The 24,599-nt window shown below is 38.1% G+C and overlaps 1 protein-coding gene across 1 annotated transcript in view; it reads left to right on the top strand.

Annotated features, from left to right (window-relative positions):
- itfg1 (integrin alpha FG-GAP repeat containing 1) overlaps positions 1-24,312 on the top strand; it is a 144,008-nt gene extending 119,696 nt beyond the window's left edge. The window contains exons 15-18 of the mRNA XM_079867062.1: positions 9,017-9,141; positions 12,686-12,768; positions 14,203-14,320; positions 22,874-24,312. Coding sequence (XP_079723188.1) covers positions 9,017-9,141; positions 12,686-12,768; positions 14,203-14,320; positions 22,874-22,933 — 386 coding nt within the window. The 3' untranslated portion in view covers positions 22,934-24,312. The remainder of the gene's footprint in view (positions 1-9,016; positions 9,142-12,685; positions 12,769-14,202; positions 14,321-22,873) is intronic.
- The last annotated feature ends 287 nt before the right edge of the window (positions 24,313-24,599 follow it).

Here is a 24,599-nt window from a genome sequence, read left to right as displayed (position 1 = left end):
GACCTTGAAATCTCAGTGGAGGTATTACATAAACAGAATGAATGTTTCTCTTATGTTGTGGTTCTGCGTGTGTGTGTGTGTGTAGACTGTGCTGAGGATCCTCAGTAGAACAGAGAGCAGGATGTGACAGAGCTATTTCAAAGATAAATGACTAAATGGTTTAAAGGACAAAAATTATCCTCAGATAACTGGAAATAATGGATTTTTGGGAATTTTTGTGCTCCATGCTTGTAGAAGAAACTATATTTTTTTCGTTCTTTTTTAAATGGAATTATGTTCTGCTTTTAAGGGCTGGACCAGAGTTTCTGAACTTGCCTTTGAGTTCTAATCCTTCACTAGCCAGCAAACCACACGAATTTCTGTTATCTTAAATATTTCAACTCTCTCTCATTGTCCTCTTTATCTTTGTTCTTTCCTCTCTACTGTGAAGAGATATTCATAATGGATAAAAGATGGGTCTATAAGCAGACAAAGCATTTATAATGTTTATTGTCATTGTTTTGTATTGAGAAAAAAAAACTGTCTCAGAGTTAAATTGTATATTCAGAAATACTAGTCTATAATGTAAATGTCACAGTAATAATGTTCTTGGTTTGTCTTTACACCTGCTGAAGCAGAATACAAATGAGCAGAGATGTTTGTTCGCTTTTGCTTCTTAATAGTCTGAGTATGAAATTCAATATTAATCTCTTGCTTCACCTGCTGTGTGCCAGGCTTGTTTTGATATTAAGGTCAGGATCTAATGTGTTTCAGACTGTCTGTCTGTCCATCAGAAATTTACCAGGATAGTTAATCATCTAATGAAGGCATATAGAGAGTCTGTCTTTCTGTCTATCTATCTATGTATCTAATCTGTCTGTCTGTCGTTCTGTTTGTCTGTTTGTCTATCGTTTTCTCATTTTTTCTGTCATTCTATCTATCTATTTATTTATCTATCTATCTATCGTCTGTCTGTCTGTCTGCTGTGTGTGTTCTGTCTGTTATTCTCTGTGCTGTATGTTTTGTCTGTTGTTCTGTCTATCTTTACGAATCATTCTATCTATCGTTCTATCTATCATTCTTTTGTTCTGACATTCTTTCGTTCTACTTATTGTTATATCACTCTGTCTGTATGTTTATCTGTCTGTCTAGCTGTCTATATATCTATTTATGGCTCTATCTATTGTTGTGTCTATCATTCTATCTGTCTATCCTCCACACACAGTTTACTGTGTGAAGAGTTGAGGTGCAATAGGGAATTGATGGCACTCCCAAAGAAAACACAGAGGAACAGATAAATAAAAGCAATCACAGTTTCAGCACAGAAAGTGTAAGTAGAGCTTAGTGACACTGCGGCCCATCGTCCCTCCTTGCTCTGCTGCTGAACTTCTAACTACAGTTCTGTGATCAATGTCCTGCTGTAATTGGAGAGATTGTGGCAGGGTGTCTGGGGTCAGCTGAAGGACAGTCATGGGGTGTATGTCGTACGGGGGAGTGGAGAACAGGCCAGGTTGTATTAGGGCCCTTATTCCCTCAGGCTCTCATTGGCCAGTAATGAAACACAGCTCAGCAAGACTTATTGCACATTTAGACCCGAGCCCAGGACATGGGGACGGCGGTATTTCTGCTGCTGTCTGCACTCGCTCTCTCTCTCGCTCTCTCTCTCTCTCTATTTGAGGACAAAGTAACTGAGGACAAAGTAAGTAACTGAAGTAACCACAGATGCCATGAAGGCAACACTGCTAATGCATTGTCCTGATAGGAAAAAAACATCCTCTGGAAGTTAGTTTAACTGGAACATTGAAAAATAACTTTTAAATCAGCTTGATCTCCCAACGAGTTATCTTGCTATTAAATTATCTGAACAGAACCCAGTCGACTAAACCAAACAAATTACACTGTGTTTTCTCAATTGGCTTAATTTAGGAGCAACCTACTGCTTCTAAGCAAACTTCTCTTCCAGCAAGAAATATTCTTTAGACCAATTACGAGTTGATTAGAACTGTGACTCAAGCAACCTATGAAGAATTCATGTAGGTAAATGTGCGTGTGTAGGGGGTGGGGTGGGGGACATCCTCTCAAGTCATGTCTGAGGATGATAAAGTACTTCAGAGGGTCGTGTTTTCATGCTTGTATAATTGCAGTACCAAGTTAATGAATGAGAGTAGTAAGTAAACAGAGAAAGGGTGAAGTACGGAGGCAGACACAAGAGGTGGGAGAGGCGAGACTGACGCAGGAGAAGATGCAGATCAATATGGCGCTCGAGACTGTTCTCATTAATTAGCCAAATGAATGTGGTGTATAATGAACAGCCCCTCTGAATCCTCACAGTGAGGGACACACACAGACACACTCTTACATGCCCTACACACTCATATCCAGGCACAGATGGATTCTGCTGACTTTTTTGCATAGAGTTCTGCAGAATGAATTTAAACTTGGTCAAATGTGTTAAACAGAACTAAGATTTCTACTCTCTTATTGGGTAGCTGTAATTTTAGGCAATACGTTGGGCTCTAAAAGTTTGGTTTCTTCAAGCGTCTTGTTGCCACAGGGGATTTAGTCTGTCTCAGTTTTTTTCTGTTTCTTCTTGTAATCCCAGATGGACTTGATGATGGTGTGATCAGATCTCTGTGTAGATCATACCGGCTGTTGTCAGACTCCTTGTGCATGCTAAAATCTCACTGGATTATTACAATTAATGGCAAAAGGAATGTTTGGAAATGTAAACTGATATTTCCTACTGACACACTACAGCAAAAGATATAATTAGATTGCTTAAAACCATTTTTGTGTGTGAAAATACTAACGTGCCTAAGACTTTTGCACAGTAGGCTACTGTATGTTGTAAGTCTAATGTCTCTGGAGTCGATTTACCATCTTCCTCTCTCTATTCATCCTCATTCACACACTCTCACATATGTGCCGTGAAGTGTAGTTTAGCCCGCAGCTGGAGTGAGAAGTACGATTAGTATTGATCACAGCTTTTGTCCCTCTCTGAATCTCCCAGAGCAAATATAGACCCCCACCCACTTACAAGCCAACAGGATTATCCCCTCTTTCCTGTGTCTTTTTCCAAAGGCTCCTGTGATCAGAAAACACTTAAAATATACAAGCTTGTGCTGACCATGAGTATATAATTCTTTATGATCGTGAACTGGATTGTCATGTTGATGGAGCAAAAGAAGGGAGCTCTGCTGGTGCTACCTCGTCTCTGTCACTGCGTATCACTCCAATCCATCAAAATCACAAAGAGAGCACATTCACACTCATCACATATACCGTATCATCTGCTTCCTCCCCATGAAGAGCGATAGAATGACTGTGATAATGACCTTTGTTGGAGCCTTTTTTTCTCTGTAATTGATCTGAACGCCTTCTTTTTCCGTTAAGACAGCTTGAAGTCCTTTCATTATGTTCAGTGCACATGTAAAGAGAGAGACACATCTGACCTAATGCAGTTCTTTCTTCTATAATTACCACTCTTGCTGGCTCTCTTTCTGTCTTGCTCTTGCAAGATTCAAAGCAGCTCTATTGGTGCAAAAAACACGGCTATTTGTTGGCGAAGCATTAGTAATCATTATGCGTTTATTGACTATTTTACAGATACTTAGAACATGGAATTTTTTTAATTGCAAATGTCGCACATGATTCACTCACTTGGAGCCTAGATTGTAAATTATTTGAGGTGGTTTCCCATTTTCTCCCTGATCTCCTTTCTCCCTTCTACCTTTTTATAAGTAGACAATGATTCCGCTCTGCAAAACATGTTTTGGATTGTAAGTGCTGCTTTCTAGGTCCATTCTCTTGGTAAGTTTTAGGACTTTGTGGTAAATTGTCTGTTTGTTGGTTTAGGTGGATCTGGGATTTAATTGCCTCTTCTGGAAATTTATTAAAAGACATATATCATGCACATCTAAAGTTAATCTTTTAAAACTAATATTTTACACACATTTAAAACGTATTAATAGTGATCTTTAGCAAGTCTCAAAATAAATATCCATTTGTCATACTCTGCATTATAATGTTGTGATGCCTAAATTCAAATTTGATCTTAAATTATTCATTTTAGTTTTTGTTTTGTTTTAATGTATTCAGACAATTCAGACATTGTAATATTTGATTTGGTCTTTTTGGAATATGATTGATTTGTGCCTCTTTGAGCTACTGTAAGGTCGTTGTTGGGGAACAGTATTTACATATAATGTGCACAGAGTACATTTGACCAAGTCTGATTTTTTTCTCTCTCATGGAATCTTCATGACAGGCGTCTTTTTACATCTATTTGAAATCCTGCCTGCCAAGTCAGTAATATTGTGCTGCAAAATTTCTGTTCTTTATTCATACTTTCTGGCGAGATTGACTAAATTTTGACCTAGGCTGTTTATTATTACTTATAAAGCACATATTAATGCTCTATTCTGCATTACCATATTCTACATCCCTTAATCCTACCCAATACCTAAACTTAACAACCACCTTACTAACTATTAATAAGCAGTAATTGGGAGTTTATTGAGGAAAAATTAATAGTTAGTTAATAGTGAGAATTGGACTCTAATCTAAAGTGTGACCAAAAATGTTTGTGAACATTTCGTCTTTTTGTGTCATTCAGTCGTTTCAGGTTCTTTCTCTTCCCAACTCTCTGCACTTGATGTCATTCTGGCTTTGAGTGGCCATATTTTGGCTCTGCTGTTTTCTGTGACGGTAGCGTGATAAGATGGGGAATGCTGCTGGGGGCCTCTGGAAGACTCCACTTATCTCCCTCAGAGCAGACACGTGTCGCTACACACAAATCAGTGTCTGGATCAAGCCGCCATTTTGGCTCTGCAGCTCTGCGAGCGACTGTTCCTCTCTAACCTCTCTAATCCCTCAGGCCCAGGCAGCATCGCCACCATTTGTTCCTTTTATCGCTCCACAAGCGCCCAATCGACAGAGCAAAGAATGGTTTCTATAGCGACGCTAGACCTGAGATCATTTAACAAACAGGTTTGCTTGGGGAGATGATCTTAGCTGTTGGGTTTAGGGAGAGTGTTTTGTGTGGACACTAAAATCTGCTTTCAGTCTATGTTCGCTTCTGATATATACAGTGTTGTTTTCCTTCCCTCTGTTTATGAAGTATGTATTGTGGCTAGCAGATACATTTTTTAAAGTCAGAAACAGATACACTTGTAAACCATTTCTCCTTTTCCCCTCTGACGCTCTCCTGTGTGCTTTCCACATGCCTGTTGTTTGTCAGATTGATGCTATTTTCTCTCTCTCTCTTTTTGCCTTGCATTAGAGTACATATTTTACCACAATGGTCCTACAGCTGTAGTTAGAGAGAATATGTGCCCTTGCTCTTGTGCGGACTGTGGTTGAGTGAGCGTGCGAGTAGGTGTGTGTGTGTAGGAGGTGAGCTACAGCTCTATTAGCTTGTCTTGCTCCTCGGCTTGTGTTTGGCTAGCTGAAGCTCAATCCTCTTTGTTTTGTGGATGCTGTCGCTTATATGCGGGCTACAGATCACCCTGTATATGTGGTCTACACTACATGAACTAAACCACATTAGGTCAAACTTTATATTAGGTGTCTTTTACTATGTACTTACATAAAAAAAATTAGGCTACATGAAGGGATTTTTTAAATGTAAGTACAATGGGAAAATGTGTATGCACACAATAAGTACATTGTATCAAATGATTAATTTTAATGTTAGGACATGATAGATAAAGACACTTTATATAGTGGGACCCAACATTACACACCAGGGTTTTTCAAACTGAGGTCCAGGGACCCCCCAGAGGACCACAAAGGTGCCAGGTGTTTGTAGAAGATTTGAAACAACAGAAAAAAGGCTTTTCAAAATGTATTTCTACATTCAATTTTTAACGCAAAAAATATACACGCTGCTTTGAAATAATTTTTATTGTGAAATGTGTTGTTCAAAAAAATACATATTGAATTGAAAATGTTCAGATTTATACTCATTCAAAAGGTTTGGGTCTGTAAGATATTTTTTTCTTTTTGAAACACTGTAAAAAGTCATTAGTTGACATAAATTAAGCTTTAAAAACCCATTGCCTTAAAATTATTAAGTAAATAAACGTTGTGTAATTGAAAAAATGAAGTTATGTGAACTTGACAATTCCACAACTTAATTTTTTCAATTATGCATGAAGTCTATTTACTTAATTTTAAGGCAACGAGTTTCCTTACTTTTTTAAGTTGTCAATTGATAATAATAATAATAATAATAATAATAATACGTTTTATTTATATAGCGCCTTTCCAGGGCTCAAGGACACTTTACAATAAACAAACAACAATAAAGGCAGTTGACAAAGACAGCAGACAGAACAACAGTAGGCAGTTGAGAGTGCAAGTACAGTAAGTGAAAATTGGGTAGATGGGGCGGCAACCAGCAGAATACAAACAGATATAACTTTGAAAAATAAAAAATAAAAATAAAAATAGAAAATTAAGAATTATAACATTCAGAAAATAGGTGAGTTTTGAGCATGGATTTGAATTCAGAGATAGTGTTAACAGAACAGAGTGATCGGGGCGGAGAGAGTTCCACATTTTGAGCGCAACAACACTGAATGATCTGCCCCCCATTGAAGCAAGACGATGCCGAGGGACGACGAGAAGGCTGGAATCAGAGGATCGTAAAGTGCGAGTAGGGGTGTAGGGGAGAAGCAGGTTACAGAGATAGAGTTTGATCACTTTTTACAGTGAAGAAATAAATGCTTTTATTCAGCAAGGATGTATTAACTTGATCAAAAGTGACAGTTAATTAATTAATAATGTTACAAAAGTTTATTTTGTGAAGGAGCATGTAACACTGTAGACTGGAGTAATGGCTGATGAAAATTCAGCATGGGTAGGGGAAAAGATGGGTGTTACTTATGCTCAGTATTGTCCAAATATTTTCATAATTATATATTTGCATATTTTGCTTTGGCTTTAGTATAATACAATATAAAAGCCAATTCAAAATATATATTTTTCTTTACATCAACCTTAATGTTCTGTTAATTTTTCACACACTACTTCACCACTAGAGAAAGACTACACAAGGCCATTCTTGGTTTGTTTTATTTGAGCTGAGGATCTTTTCCTGGTCAGTGAGACTTGCTCTACATTTTCCATCAGTCCATCTAATTGATCCTCAGAATGCATCCAGTATTCCATTAATGCTATTATGTGCCAAAGGGAAGTTATTAGGGACACCCTTGTTCTCTGTCTTTCTCTCTCTCCTCTCTGATGCATAATGGGAAATCAGCTTATACACATCTAATTGTTCTTCTCTTTAATGGCATCATTAAGCTGGACACATGACACATGAGCAATGGACTGACCTTTCCCCGGTTGGGGACTGCGTGTGTGTTTGATTCAGCAGGACACACATAAAGTGCTCCATCAGTTAGTTTATATTTAGTTCAAGCATCCTTCTGGTCCAGATTCATAAAAAAAAAATAGATTTTAGAAACTGATTTGCTGATTATACTGTAGTTAAAAAGCACATGAAGAGGTGCGTGTTAAAGGGCTGCATTGGGATTGGGATCCCTCATTATTGAATTCATTCCTTAAGTACACTTAATGTTTTTTAGTATATATATTTTTTGCTATATGTTAATTAGCATAAACACCTAATTTTTTCTCAATTTCTACAAGCTGAAACAGAATGTTTGTGCAGGAGTGGAACACACGTTGTGGGAGCGGGCGGTAATGGTCAGACATTCAGCGGGAGTGGGATTAAGAAAACAGACCCACGCAGGGTTCTATAGTGTGTGCTTTAAAAGGGACATTTAGTAAGGTTCAGGACAGGTCCGTGTTAAGATCTGCACTCATGTTATTATGTATCAGATTCACTCAATGCTTTCACAGTCCTATTCTTGTTCTTGTTTTTTAAATGCTCTCTTCAGAGAAAACCCAGGGACACTATAGACAGGGTTAATATTCATATTCATTTAGGGTTTATATTCAATATTCATTTTACTTAATGGTAAAGTTTATTTATAAATGAAAGTTCTGTCATTATTTACTCACTCTTATGTCATTTCAAACCTGTATGATGTTATTTTCACAAAAGATGATATCTTAAGATCTTCTTTTCTGTATAACAGCAGTAGTGAAAACATCAGTCAGACTCCTTAAAAGTAGTCAAAGTAGTCCATGAGATTTGTGTGCTATAGTCCAAGTAGTCTTAAACTTGAGAGCCAGATCAGGTTGAATCCTAAAAGTGTGATTTATTCCTGTGATGCAAAGATGAATTTTCAGCATCATTACTCCAGTCTTCAGTGTCGCATGATCCTTTAGAAATCATTCTAATATGCTAATTTGCCGCTCAAGAAACATTTCCTATTAATATTTTTTACAGATATAAATATTATATATTCTAAACTTAAGTATGAGATGAAGACTGACTTGAGATGTGGTTTTATTCTACATAGTGATGTCATTGCCTCATGAGAGCTGCCATATTAGTTAGATAGATCACCAAAAAAAATTCTATTGTCATTCACTAACCCTAATGTTGTTTCAAACCTGTACGACATCATCTGTGGAACATAAAAGAAGATATTCTGAAGAATGTTTTGGTGACCATTGACTTGGGCCATTTGGTGACCACTGTATGGAAACAACACTGAGACATGATTTTTAAATGATTTTTAGGGTGAACTGTCCATTTAAAGGATGAGTAGCCTGTAAAATATTATGTTAGTGTGCAGGTTCTGCAGTAGTTTGTTGAGGTTGATTTAAAGCTCATGAGGATCTGAGCAAGAGCCCTTCATTTACTGAGTTCTCTTATTACAACAAGCCTTATTTATGGATGACACTAATGGCAGCTATTTCTTATGTTTTCTCCTCTTTCATCTTCTCCTTCCCCTCCCTCACCTGTTCATGTCCTGTTTCTGACATATCCCTCCTCCTCACACTCGGCTATTTTCTCTTTTACCTTTCACTCCTCCACCCTCAATCCCACTCTCTCCCTCCTACTATTCCTCCCCTGCACCCCCCCCCACCCTCTCTCTCTCTTTCTCTCCCCCTGCAGCGGGGCAGCTCAGCCAGTCAGCTCATCTCGCACTCCAGCTGCCCTACACCGTGCTCGGTCTGGGGCGCAGCGCCAACTTCCTGGATCACCTGTTTGTGGGCATCCCCCGGCCCCCTGGAGGGAAGGTACAGACATACTTTCTCATACACGCTCACAGACACTCTCCATATGGAGAGAGGAGGGAGGAATCATGGGTAGAAAGGCCCCGTGAGAGGAAGAGCATGCAGATGGCCTGGTTTACTTCTACCTGCTTCTGTCCTGTATCTGAGAAGCAAAACATTGTGTCTGACACACACATATATATATATGTGTGTGTATGTGTGTGTATATATATATATATATATATATATATATATATATATATATTTTAGGGCTGTCAAAAGATTAATCGCGATTAATCGCATCCAAAATAAAAGTTTGTTTAAATAATATGTGTGTGTACTGTGTATAATTAATTTGTATATATAAATACACACACATGCTTGTATATATTTAAGAAAAATTGTGTAATTTATATATAAAATATTTATATATAATATAAATTATATATAATATAAATATATATACACAGTATATACATGCGAATATTTCTTAAATATATACATGCATGTGTGTGTATTTATATATAGAAAATAATTATACACCGTACACACACATATATTATGTAAAAACAAACTTTTATTTTGGATGCGATTAATCGCGATTAATCGTTTGACAGCCCTAATATATATATATGAAGAGTTCAGATGTAAAAGCCTCTAAGTGCCATCTGAAATTTTCTTCTAGAAAGATCATTTTTATCAAGCTCATATTTAAGTTCAGTAATTTCACTTAAATGGCAATGAAAATTACCTATTAGTTGTCATTTAAGTGAAATTACTGAACTTAAATATACAAGCTTGATAAAAATGATCTTTCTAGAAAATTTCAGATTTATATATATATATTCCTTATTTAGAGCTGCAAGACAGCACTTGCATCTTTCCATGCTTTCCAGGTTTTCAAATTATTGGGGTGTTTTCTTCCCTTTCGTCTTGTCTCTGTCTGGTTTTAGCTGAAGAAGTGCAATTTAAAATCTCTCCCTCCCTTCACTTCCCCAGTGCTACTCATTTAAATTTAAGACGTCGGCTTCCTCTGCTGTCACTGAGCTAAACAGAGGTCTTTATCAAACAGTGATTAGAATTGCAGATTTGATTTACCAACACACACTCACACATGAATACATGCACATGGATACACACATTCACATTAACACAAAGCTTGCGCTTAAGCAATTCTCACGTTCAGCAATTTGGCGTTTTGTGTTTTTAATAGGGCTGTCCATTTAAAACTTTAATTTAGTACAATTAATTACTCATAAAAATAACACACACAAAAATGGCACATTTAATCATGCCTTCTGACCTGATTCGAATACAGGGGTCTCGAGGCATGCTTTTTAAAAGTTGAACTGTTTTTAACCTGACAAGGTGTCTTTAAAATGCAGCGCTCATGATGCAATACACTGAAAAAACAAGAAACAACACACTGAAACCTCTGAAAGATGTCCATCTTTGGAAAGAGTGCAATATATTCACTTCTTAAGATACTTTTTGATTGATATACTCATCTGCCACACTAATGTCTTTGAATTTTCTTCATTTGAGGGTATTTCTCAGCAAATATTGATTATATGAATAAGTGCATATTCATTTCAATAACTTATTTTTTAAACTGACCTATAGAATGTTTTTTGGGATCCTACAAAAGCTGAAGGGAATGAGAGAGGGAGACTTTGCTTTGTGAGTTTCCTCACAAAGGCTCTGCATATGTGGTTATTTTTCTGACACAGATGAATGTTTCTATACGGCATACTTACAGTTCCTGCTGACAGCTCCGGTTTGGGCTATGAACTCTCAGAGCTCGTGTGGAGAAGGCAAAGAGGCTCAGTTTTCTCTATCGTTTTCACTTCTCTAATCTCTCAACAACCCAAGTTATCACGTCAGAAGTACATCCTGGAAAAACACGTTGCTCAATGCTGCACAATGCAGAATCGGAGCTTCATTTGTTGAGCATGAAATAAAAAGTGTCCTTGTTACACGTTACATGTACTAACCCTAAATCAAACCCTAATCCTATAGAAAGTAAACGCAGTTAATTAATATTACTCTGTACTTATTTGTGTTACACTTTAACAAGGACTGAGCTGTCAGCACAAGCAATCAAATGTTTGTTTTTCTAACAGATTAGAAGGTTGCACTTTTAAATTGTTAAATCATCTCATATCTTTAAATTTACGGCCAGGGCCTGTCGGTTAGCGCAACCTTAAAAACGTGTGGGCTTCAGCCGCACTCCCTCTCTAATGCTCAGAGCAGCAGTAGAGGGTCTTTGACTGTAACAAATCTGTCTTTCTGCTGGTTGACCTCCACAGCAGGCAGAGGCTTGACTCCCCACAGCGAGACCGAATACCACCCCATCCCTTTCATTTGCAAGCCTCATCCATACTGACTAAAGACACATACTAAAAATAGCTCGTTCAGACCACACACTCTTCCTCAGCTGCGCACATGTACGCACATACCGTAATGTAGAGTTATGATAAATGTGTTGTCGGAAATTAAAATCTGTACCCCTGGAGGATTCCCTCAAAAAGACGGATTTAACGTTTGCTACTAATTGCTGTCGAGAAAGAAGTTGAAGAGGGAAAATTACCTTTGTAATTGATAGAGGTACTGTCTTCATAATACATTACAGCTCCCAGAGACTTCCCTTCCTCTAATGAACTTTTTTTGCAAATAGCTGGGGGAATAGATGACTATTTATGCTGCTTCATGTTTGGAGGCTTATTAACTGCATTTTGCACTAAAAATGATGGCATTTTCTCCTACTGAAAGACTCGCAACTTCAACATGAATGGAAAAGGCTGTTTCTGTTGGCTCTCTCATTGCTGCCATGTCGGATTTCTAGTTCTGTCGATGCAAAATCATTTTATATTAGTTATTAGTTTTATATCTCTCTGAGAGCGGAGTAAATATTTAACAAATTGACAGTGCGACTGGCCTGTGTAGAGCATTTGAAGTGAACATCATACATGGAATCACACGGGTTTACGGCTGAAGGATTTGACTGGGTTGTAGCCAGTTGAGGTTTACAGATATTTTAAAACTTGTTTTGTGTAGCTTTGATCACCTGCCTGCAAATGGCTCCTCCACCTACTCATCTGCACTTTAAAGTAATGCTGAAATCTCTGATTGAACTCATCGCTCCTGCTCACTTCAGTAATGGCACTGAAGCTTCACTTCACACTGAGTATATCGGCATCTGAAGCGCGGCTCTTTCTCTAGTTAGCAAAAGTTTAGTTAAACAGTGTAAATGTAGGCCAAATTTGGTGATGAGAGATGTTGGAATAGTGTATTAGCCATTATGTATTTAATGATGGTAAAAAGATAGATGTGTTAAACATGCCCTGTCCTCCTTTAAGATCCCCCACTTCAATAATGTCCAATTATACAATAATACAATCTCCTGCAAATCCCCTCTGTCTTCCGCAGAGGCACATCAGCTCTAGTTCATGTTTGCCAAAAGACAACTGCAGAAATTGAATGTGCTGGGATTTCCATAATGGTAATGGTACTAATATTCTTTGCGCTTATTCTCTCTCTTCCATCTATCACTCTCTTTCTTTTACAGGACGTGAGAAAACAGGAGTGGACCGCTATCATTCCTAACTCCCAGCTCATCGTTATACCATACCCACAGAGTGACCCTCGCAGGTACACACACACATATACTCAAGTAGCAGATTAACATTTTATTTATGGAAAAATGTACTCAACATTCAGATAAATAATACTATAAGCAAGTTTAAAAGTAAATGATCTTTTTTAATTTTTTATTATTGATGACATTTCAGTTAAATGTATATATGTATAAATTGTTAAATAATTATATTTTTTATGTGTCTGTCAATAGATAAAAAAAATTATCGCGATTAATCGCACCCTTATCGTGAAATTAGGCATATACCATTTATCTTGTTTAACACATTCATTTTGTCCAGCAAAGTAAACCATCAAATTGAAGGGTGATTCACACAGAATTGTATTTTCTGCAAGCTTTTTAAAATAACACTTGGAGACATCAAATGATACAAGGAGTCCATATTATTCATACATTTATGCACACCAAAGCACCCGTGAAAAAAAAACATTACAGAAAAAAGGATTTTGAATGAATCACATGCGTTAACGCATTAACGTCGACAGCCTTATATTTTTAAACAGTAAACTCATTACTATATTTTTTCCTGTAAATGGAAAAAAATACGTTTTACAACAAATATTTTATCAACATTTTTGCAGTCCTTAGCTAGTTGATGTGCATGCACACACTTGCTCAACACCTGCTGTTCAATCATAATTTGTTTCCCACAAACTATCCATGTACACTTTACAAATAGTTCCTTCATTTAATATGACCAGCAGCATCTACTATGATCCAAACCCACAGCCAACAAGCAAATAGTAATAAACTTGTTAATGTAATTTAAAGCAATATTATAGCATCACAACATCCGTCACTAGTCTTAATCAGGACTGCGAGAAGGTGTTTCCTCGGGCATTAATATTTAATGTGTTTACGACCAGCACAGCCGAAATGTATCTTAATGAAGCTGTCCGCCAATCTTTATCATAAATATTTGAGCAGATCGCTTGATTTCCCATTATTCCCCACAGACCCAGCTCGGGCTCTTTCAGCTGCCGTTTTACTTTCAAACAATTCGTAAAGATAAACAGAGTATCTCTCGTTCTATTCTCTCCAGTAAATGGAGAGCGTGCCGACTCTCTCGCTCACTCGCTTTCGGTCTGTTATTTAAAGCGGCTCATCTTGATGTCCTGATGTTTCAGCTTGTCAGGGTGCGTCAGGACTGATTATATTTAGCTTTCTCAGGTTCCTTGAATCATCATGTTAAAGCTTGCGAATGAAGGTACACAGTGCTAATAAGACTTTTCTTCAGTGCTGTAAACTCCTCGTCACTGTTTTGATGATCTACACAGGTTTCGCTTTGTATAATGACTTTATGTGCGTTCTCACATTTCGTTTCAGAGTTTTTTGAATGATGTTTAAAGTTTTCACTGAGTCTAAAGATGTTGCTCTGAAAAGTTTTCAGTTGTCTCTCTTTCTCTTTCTGTCTGTATCTTTTGCAGCTGGAGTGCAAAGCTCTACCTTACCCCGAGTAATATAGTCTTATTGACAGCGATAGCACTGATTGGCGTCTGTGTCTTTATTCTCGTCATCATCGGGATACTGCACTGGCAGGAGAAGGTGAGAGCCTTTTATTTTCAGCCTTTCACTCATCTGATCTAAGCCCAATTGTCACTGTCATCCTCTCGCTCCTGTGTTCCCTGTTTCTTCTATGGATCTGTTTGAAACACTCCAGCATCTGTGTTTCCTTCTGCACAGAATGATTGTGACCTCACACAGGCTCATCCTTTAGTCTTTGGTCTGTACATGTGTGTGAAGATCTGAGCAGATGGGTGTGTCTGTGTGTGGCCCTGCCCTCGGGCTCTCTGCGAGGGTGCTCCACACACACACTGCTATGCTGCTAAATGCTTTGTTCTGTCCTTTCAGCATATCAAATCTGTTCCTCATTATCCCACACAACATGTCCTCCAGGGTGTTGTGTGTGAGCTTGTGCACGTGAAAGCCTGAGTTTTTGTCTTTGTGTGTGGGAAGGTGATAGTTTGCCTTCTTGTATGCTATTTGAACCTCTGAATGTGTGAATGAATTACTTTTAAACACTCAGGATAGGTCACAACAGTTGGCTAACCAACTAGTTTTTTAACAACTGATTCGTGAGGTTGACAAGCTTATCTAAAATGTAATTTGCGGGCTGCACTGTGCTTTAGCTGTTAGACAGTTTTTATTGTGTAAGCCCCTCAAACCCCCTCAATCAGTTCTTTTTAGACAGCATGTCAAATTTAAAAAAGGCCAACTTTTAAAGACCACTGCATGACTTATGTAACATTCCCTAAGAAACACGTCCGATTAAGGTAAACGGGAAACCATTATTCCTTGAGACCAATTATCCATCTAGAGTCATTCAGTTTATAAATAGCTCTATTATTTCCCTGCTGGAAAAGTTGGTTTAAGATGGTCTCCTAGCCTGGCCAAGCTGGTGCTTAGCTGATTTACCTGCAGAAAAGTGTCAAAAACCCTCTAAAACAGTGGCTTTCAACCTTATTGACTCCGAGGGCACTCCCATTGGTCACAACAATGTTCGAGTGTCTATAGATTGAAAGTAACTTAAAGGGATACTTCACCTCTGGTAAGATGAATGTGTATTTAAAATAGGTCATTTATGTAGAAGAAATGTGAAGAAATGTTTTAATTTGGAGCTTTCTAGACTGAGAAAATGTATTTTTGGCTTATGTGGATGAAAAACAACAACTCCCAGAATGCACTTGCTTCGCTGCCCTAGGAGGCCACTCCCAAGCCACGCCTACCGGTAAGAGAGCGCAGTTGAAAACAACAAGGTTAGGCTAGTGAGTCTCTGTGACGAGTTTGCCCGGGATTTAGAGATCGCCCAAAATGTCCGGGATTCGGCTTTTGCGTTTTACAGTCGCCATTCATCATGTTTACTGTGGCGAGCAGGACGAGGCTGAGGGCCGCGGGAGAACGGCGCGAGGCCGGTGGCGTCATTACTGAGACGCATCAGTCTCTATCTCTCACGGAGGAGCGGGAATTTTCTTAGCAATGTTAAAACGCACATCAACCGATCACTTGTTTAGCGTTCATGTAAACACGACATTCAGATTCACCAATCGGAATGAATTCAGTTAGATTGAAACAAAAGGTGTGCATGTAAACAATTAATGGCGACTGCAGAAAGCAAAAGTCGATTCCCGGACATTTTGGACGATCTCAACGGCCGGACATGTCCGGGAAAAAGAGGATGGTAACCCCTAGTACTCAGCTTTCTCCTACTACTCAGCTTTCTCCACAGAACAAGAGCCTGTTAGCTTAGCTTCCAAAGAAAGACGGCTGACACTATGTACATTCTGTGAGTGAGATCCCACCTCCTATGGGCGGGCTGAAAACATGCGGGACAGCTCCTACTACTGGCTGTAGTCTTTAGCCTCTGGCCAGAAAATCCTCCGATGACGCAAAATGACGATTTTTGCATCATCGGAGGATTTTTTCCAGACAAAAAATACATAAATCTCTCGTCTCAGGGGGAGATGAGGGTGGAAAGCACGGTAATTCGAAAATACTACAGGTTTTCTACTAATACAAAGCTTAATGCTAAATCCTGAAGTATCCCTTTAATTATAATTACAATGAAATAATTGTTACACTTTAGAATTCCAGAAATTTGGTTTGTTGAAAGTTGATTTTTATTTGTTTTAGCTTATCTTAAAGCTTGTTTTGTCTTATTTTAAGTCATCCTGAAGCCCTCTTTAAAGTGGGTCCCGGCCCCCTGTTTGAGAACCAATAAAACCAGCCTAAGGCTCTGTTTACACCTGGTATTAAAGATGCACTTTGGGCAGTCGGATCACAATTAGACGAGGGAAACACATCCTCGTTTACACCTGGGGCATCATGTATTAAACCTCCCATAGATTTCATCCTGTAAGTGAGCGTATGCACAAAAGCTAGATTTTGCGTACGCGCAACAGTTTTCAGATTTATAAAACCAGAACCTGAACCTGCGCAAAATTCCCATTTATAAAACCCAGTCACCAGAAGATTGTGCGTACATGCATCTCCACCCCGTATCCTGACCAAAATAACCATATATGGAGCTCGTTTTACTATTCCATCCACGTGATTTCATGTTTAACAAAAGACATTAGGAAAATATGAGATAAGGACTATGTGCTGTCCCATTACATTACTAAAAATCATTCAGTATCCTTGCCTTGTTTTAGAATAATTAAATCTATGTTGTATAAAATACATTTCAGAGAAGAGTTATTCTCAATCTTTTCCACTGGCCAGATAGTAGGCTATTTTTAATTGCTTTAAGCAATTTAGGCAATTTTGCCTATAAGGTAAACATATATTTTAGGATGGTTTATATATTTTTAATGGAAACAGATAGGCCTTATTTTTTTGCAGTGTAAATTTTGTCGCGTCACTGACAAAACATTTTAAAATACAAAACGTGCATATCTTACCGTTTCCTTCAAATTCTATAAAATTCTAGTGGAATTATCATGACCAAGTAATCATCGCTGTAGTTAAAACATTAAAACACAGCATGTGCAAAGTGTTCAAAAGCAGTGCACGAACTACAAATATTTCTATTTAAATTCACATAAAAGTATTGTAACTTCTGGATAATGATTTCATGAAATTTCAATGCTTTACTCCATTAATGAGAGTGAAATATTTTTCCTAAATGTGTATATCAGATGTTAAACATACTGTAAAAGAGTGCGTATACACGGTCTATATTTTTTATAAATCCTGATATTTTTTGAGGAAAATTGCTTGCGCACATTTCAATGCCTTTTTTGTGCATACGCAACGATACATCAGGCCCCTGGTGTTGTAATCCGTCTCTTTTGTCCACTTTCGACCACATCTGTCCTGATTTCTTCGAGGGGAAGGTGTATGGGTGAGTAAATGTATGAGCTGCCTTTTTCAGTTTCGACGTAATGGACGAAATAAACTTGTGAAATTTAAATATGAACGCGAAAGTAGACGACGGGAAAAACCCACAGAGAGCAGTAGCTTTTGTTTCTGCTCCAATGTGATCCATGTGATACCCCTTCACATTGGCCCGATGCATTTTAGAAAAAAAATGTTTAGGTAAATAAAAGACAAAAATGCTGTCCAGGCTCGTGAACAAATATCTTTTAATCTTTTTTCATTATTTTGACTTTTTGACTGCGCCCTACTCACCAACCCTCAGCCTCCCAGGTGTATGCAGGGTGTTTATTGGGACATATTTTTTCGTCTTTTCATTCTTTTAAGAGTGCTTGCGTGTCTTCATGTATTCAAAGGCATTATGGCTGTTCTGGTGGCGCTCTTGAGTACGCATGTGTGCAAAGAGCGAAGAGCTCCTCTGGTTTTGGCTTCCTCTCAAAGCCATCTGCTGTGGGTGCCTGATTATGCGCGCTGAAAACCATAATTGCTCTCTGCTCAGGGAAGTGCTTCCCAATACACAACCTTCAGTGGAGTTGACACTGCATTAAAATAACATGCTGGCTCCATATCTCTCTTCCTCAGCCCTGCAATTATATATTTGACAAAAGGGAAGAGAGAGGCTGAAGGAAGGTTTAGAGAGGGAGTATTTTGGCTCTTTGCCTTGTCTTGATGACCGCTTGATGGAGTACGAGCTTTCCCGATGCACATGTTCAGGTGACGATTAGCATTGCTCACTTATTCAGCTATTAAAAGGTCAGGAAGCGGCCCTTTCTCCTCTGCTTGACTGAGAAGCTACGCAGCCCTGTTTTTCTCTGCACAACTGACACTGGGAGCTGTGTAGGCTGCAGGTGGTCTATTATCGCATGTTGCTACATTACCAGACTGTAACACATTATCGCTCGGTTTTTCTGTGTTTCTCTCCATTTATTGCAGCTTCTCGCAGTCCAAATATAGCACAACTCCACAAACATTCTCTGCTTCTAGTCATAGATATGGTTTGAAAGCTGCATTTGTGTAAATGTTTGTGCATGACATTTCAGGATAAGCATGAGCATGTGCCATTGTGAAGCGGGGGAAATGTCAGTCCTGTGCACAGATTGACTAACACACTCAAGTAACCCCTCATGAAACTGCATGTTTAGTCGGAAGCAGCTTTAAACATCCAATGTACAAAGCGTTCCTCTCTCTCCATCTCTTTTGTCCCTGCCCTCCATCTTCATTGCCCCCCATGACAGCTTGTAATTGAAGTGGCTTTAGCAGATAAGAGAGGGCAACCTGTAGTGCTTGTGAAAATAGCATTTGGAGAGGACTCAGCAGATCGCTCCATTTCTGCGGATGGTTCCATTTGCATCCCAGTGGGAGGGGTGAGATATTAGAGGAAGATAAGACGCAGTATTTCCTTTTTGCCTCTGGCTCCTCTCTTCCTGCTCAATGTCGCAGGAAAGACACCGATAAATGAAGTACTGAGGTGTTCTGTATCATTTGCATGTCTCCATGTGGCAGGAACACACCTTGTCTTCCTAGATATAGACGTCCTCTCTTAAAGAAATGCCTGAAGAGACTTGTTAAGACATGATGGCGAGTAAAAACGGTTTCCAGTCATTTAGTGTTTTTTGTTTGGTTTGTCTTTAGTTTGTTTTAGAAGGGTTATAATAATAATACTAAAATATAGCTGCAAGCAGCAATTATCGGGGCCAAGCAGAATCAGATGACAAGACATGCCAACATTTCTGAAAGTGTCAGACCAACTGCAACAATGAGCAATTAAAGATATTTAAAGACAATTGTAGGTGAAATGGCTGAAAAATCATCAGTTTTAAACTAATTTAAAATATGATTTAATTATCACTTTCGACCAATAGGTGGCATGGTTACAAAACTGATGTGATGTGGTCATACTGAAGTGACAATGACACATACAAAGTTTGGTGTCAATATGTCAAGGCATTGCAGAGATAAAGCCTGAATAGTCCTTTTGGCATCATGCCTCAAATTTGCTGCTGCGCTATACGAAAACGGTTTTGTCTATCGACACAAAATCCATAACTTTTAGTCGGCACAGTCTGGAGATGATACGATTCGATTTTGGTGAAAATCGGACAAACGGTCTAGGAGGAGTTCGAAAAAGTAGTTTTTGAATGAAAATCAAGATGGCAGACAGGAAGTTCGGCCAAATAAGGAAAACTTGGTATCTATGTTCTCGCCTTAACCCAAGGAATCTATTAAGACCAGTGACTTTACAATAGCCAGATTTATTCAAAAGTTATTAGCATTTTTGGAAATTTTGTTATAACTTTTGACCACTAGGTGGTGCTGTTTCGAAACTTCTCAGGCTCCTTCAGGACATTGTGCTAATGACCCATACCAAGTTTCGTAACAATCCGTTCATGCGTTCTTAAAATAAAGCATTTTAGCACAAAATTCAAAATGGCCGACAGCCAAAATGGCCGATATAGTAAAATTGGATATCAGTCGACTCAGCATGTTGCCCTGAATCTAACGAGACAAATTTTATGAGTTTTGGACAAACTGTTCAGAAGTTATAAGTAAAAATAGCCATTTTTCATATCTCCGGACCAGTAGGTGGCGCTGCGCCGAAACGCTGCATGTTGCCTCAGGTCATGCTTGTGATGACATGTAGCAAGTTTGGTCTGAATCTGATAAAGCGTTGCGGAGATACAGCCTTACGTCTGTTTTCGCATGCGCTACATAAAATTTGTTCGTGCGTTTATCGAAAACGGTTTGACGAATCAACTTGAATTCCATAACTTTTTGTCGGCATGGTCTGGAGATGATTTTTTCTAGGGGAAGGTATATTAGGTCGGTATTAATATAATGTGTTCCCTTCATAATTGTGTCAAAAATTGGTTGATATTGGACATATGTATTGGTCGATTTTATGTATTATGTATATATTTTTATATTTAGGTTACCTTTGCTGCTCACTTGAACTTAATTCTTTATAACACTAATGCTTTAATAATACTGTTAATTAATGTGATCTTTTGCATATCTCTAAATTAATATTTTTTGTACTGCATACTACAATTTTATGATGCCTACATTTGCTTGTAATCATTTTAATGATTTGGTTTTATTTTCAATTGATTTAATTGTTTAGACAAATTAGTATAAAAAGCATACATTTTAATATTAGCCATCAATTTAAATTAAATATTAGTTATCGGCCATAAAATGAACTTAGCGTTATTGGTATCACCAAAAAATTTTAAAGAAGCAAGCAGCAACTGATCTGTTCTTCCATATTATGATGTACATCTGAGTGAAGCAGATGATTGGGGAAAAAAATTGTAAAGTGGAGATTTAGTTCTATCCGTTTTATGTGGGTTTGTGCGGACAAAATGATTGGAGAAGTCTGGCATGTCACCGGAGAGAAGTCTGTCATTTCACAGACTGTCTGTCTGGCTGTCATTTCATTTTTTAAATACAAGGTAAACAAAATGAAGCATATGTATGGTTGAATTGTTTACAATAAAAATGATTTATAAAATGGATATGGTGAATTCCATTTCATGCCAACTTTAATATCCTTATTCAAAACAAAAGCATATTACCAATATGCGTCAAGCGTACAGCATAGCAGGCACTGTACTTTAGATTGAATAAATGATCTAATATTGATCTGTTTATTGAATAATAAAAGGAGAACATGATTTTAAGGTCATTTAATGAAAATGCCTTACAGGCAACATGACTGCGTCTAATATTTGATGCGGGAGACTTCGGATGTATGCGGGTCATGTGAACGTCGGTCGGTCAGTTTATAAATGCTGTACTATATGTTGTTTACGGTTTCATCAGTACCTGTACTGTATATGTTCATATTTATATATATATACATATATAAATATATATGTATGTGCAAGCTTGTTAGCGCCTTGAGGTGTGCTTGGAGAGTTGGAGAGCACGTCAAACCGAATGTGTGGCAGAGAAATTCAAGTTGTATTTCTGCTACAACAAATATCACAATGAAATACAAAAGTGTCTGATGGAAAAAAAAAGTGTGTGTGGAAACAATATACTTTCCATTGTTACTGTGCTTGTGTTAAAAAACAAGTTACGTTGCATTAAATTGCTGACAGCTCATCTGACAGAGACCATTACTGTTACAAATACACTTCTTCTGGAATAACTAAAATGGTCAGACATGCTGCCACTGCAAGACCTGTTATTTAGTAATCCTGAGCTTGAAGGAGCATACGGGCTATTTTTATCACTGAGTATGTAATTAAGTCGTGCACTCATGACAGAGTAATCAATGAGTCTGTGACTGGCCTATGACTCACTCAACACACTTAAATGGACCTGAAATAAGGAGGAGCTCGCAGGTATGTATCTCAGATTACCCTCAATTACGCTAATGAAAGTGAATAGTGATAGTGAATAGGCGAATAGTGATGTTGATGTGACTCAGCATCGTATCGTGAAAAAAAAAAATCTGACATATAGCAGTATATCTTACAAACAGATACCATCTAGAGGCTCCTGAGCAGATAGCGTAAAGCTTGACAGCGCTCAGTCAAAGCCTCAGGCTCTTTTTGCATGGTCTGTGAGATATAAAGTCCTTTTGAAAAAGAAAGTAATACCTCCTTATATCTGTCTGGCAGACTGGCACATTACTTCTTTTTTTTTTTTCTTTTTTTTTACTTATTTGCCATTTTGCTTATGACCAAGGTGCTTTCTGCAGTTACTAGAAGGAAAACGACACACCTGGAGCTAAATGTACACCCAAGTGACCCTTATAGAACAGGAGAGCCAATTCACAAGTGCCTCACAGAGGGACCCTCTACGTGAGTCACTCATACAAGCTGAGAATAGACATCATTTTTTTCCATCACCGAGACAGGATAATCACTGAGCATACACACACACACACACACACACACATGCTTGCTCTCCAGGTTTGGCAGTGTGTGTTATTATCAGTCTCAGGCAGCGAGTGTCTGGTGTCGGCTCTATCTGTGATCGCACACAGAGGTATTTCGCCGTGGTAAAGTGTGCCATTGTGTGTGGAATGAGTTATCTGTCTGTCTCTCTCTTACTGTGTCTGTCCTTTCCTCTCCCAGTGCATCAAACGGCATTGTTTTGTGTTTGCATTCACCTCACTGGCAAGGTTAACGTGCGAGACCCAGATATCCCAGCTTGCTATCAAGACCGTGAAGTTACAGAATGTAGCAACCTTTAAATGTTTGTGTCTTACAGAAAGCAGATGACCGCGAGAAGAGACAGGAGGCCCACCGCTTCCATTTTGATGCCATGTGAGAAACTGGAGAGAGCATTATGGGTAAACAGAGAGAAGAACGGGTCTGCTTTCATTTCAGTGGTGTATTTAATTTTTTTTTTTCACCTTTTTTTCACACTGGAGCATTTTTATGCATTTAATGTCTGAAATCAGAGGAATCCATCAAAATACGAATAGTTTGAACAGTGATGTGCCTCTGTAGATCTGCTGACATCTGAAGAGAAAACGTATGTTTCTGTCAAGTTTGTTTACATGATTCTAAACGCATAATGATGTTTGCACATTGAGAAGAAAGAAAACGGTTTGGTGCCATTTTCTGTACTTTGGTTTGGCATAAACACGTTACTTTAAAAGTCTTTCTTTGTATTGTTGAAGTAACAGGTAAATGTCAAGTGGGCAGAAACAGAACTGTTTTTGAAGGACTTAAATAGTTGTCTGCCTTTGTGTGTATGGAATGGATGTGACTGTTAGATAGTTCTTTCACTTCACTGAGCCCCTTTATTAAATAAACGATTTGAATCCAAGCGCTACATGAGGCCCCTGTTAACAAAAGTGTGCTCTGTAAACTAATTTTATTAGGCATTTAGATATGTGGTACCAAAAAAAACCTGAGTTATTAAAAATGGCATCACTCTATTACAATAAAGTATTGCTTTAAGGATCAACACTCAGTGCCAACCACTTCCAAATGATTCCCCAGAGTTTGTTTCAATTCATTAACTTGCCATTGGATGTAAACATTCTATAGAAAGTCCTCAACCCTAATTGCCCATAGTCCACATTAATCAGGTCGCTCTGTTTCTGTTTCATGTTCTGTCTTCATTTTGCATTCTAGTAATTCCCACTGTGTCTGTCTTACTGATTGTTAGGCGCAGTTATCGATACTTCAACTCTGGGTTGTTTTTCCATTGTCAATGATGCCTTTAGGTATTTTTCCTTGATTTCTAAGTGGTTTTATTTATTTCTTATACTTGTTTTTAAAAACACTGTAACTTAATTATGTGCTGCTGAAGACTGTTTAGTGTGAAGGGTTTTGTTCTTAGCTGTATATATCTGACAGGTGCTCTGATCAATGTATTAATTTATATGCTAATTTCTTTTACCTTTATATGGTGCACTATATGCACATTAATTAGGCAGTTTCACTTCCAAAGGTAAAATCAATTGTCAAACTTGCATGTTAACTATAGCATGTAATTCATGCAGATGGTTTTTGTTAATTGTTTCTGGTCAGGTGCATGTTGGTCCCAACAGGTTGTGTATCTGTACTCTGTTTTAATTATTAATTAATCATTCTCAACATGTTTTTGGTTGCTGTGTGTCAGTATTTTATTTTCATTTTATGATTATTATTTTGAATGTTGTTTAAATAAACATGACCACATGCTTTATTACCTTTATGTGTTCGTCTCTGTCCTCACTACTCATCGGCAATGGATTCATCACCTCTCGTACCCTGGAAGAAAATAAAAACCTGCGTTTGTATTCACATGGTTCACACGTTCATGGAGGTCTGTAGATCATCGTCGAATGATTTAAATAAAGTCATGACTGAGGGCTGTAACTTGTGTGTCTAAAACGTCTCAGTCAAAAAGCAGACTACATTACAGTAAATTGTATAAATAAATCAATTCTCCAGATGCTGTGTCCGTGGCGAATCACGTCACCTCAACTTGACCGCGCTCT

Source organism: Squalius cephalus (assembly GCF_949319135.1).
Source record: "Squalius cephalus genome assembly, chromosome: 3".
Classification (NCBI taxonomy): Eukaryota; Metazoa; Chordata; class Actinopteri; order Cypriniformes; family Leuciscidae; genus Squalius; species Squalius cephalus.
The sequence above is the reverse complement of the archived record's forward strand: the minus strand, read 5'-3'. Positions and strand labels throughout refer to the sequence as shown.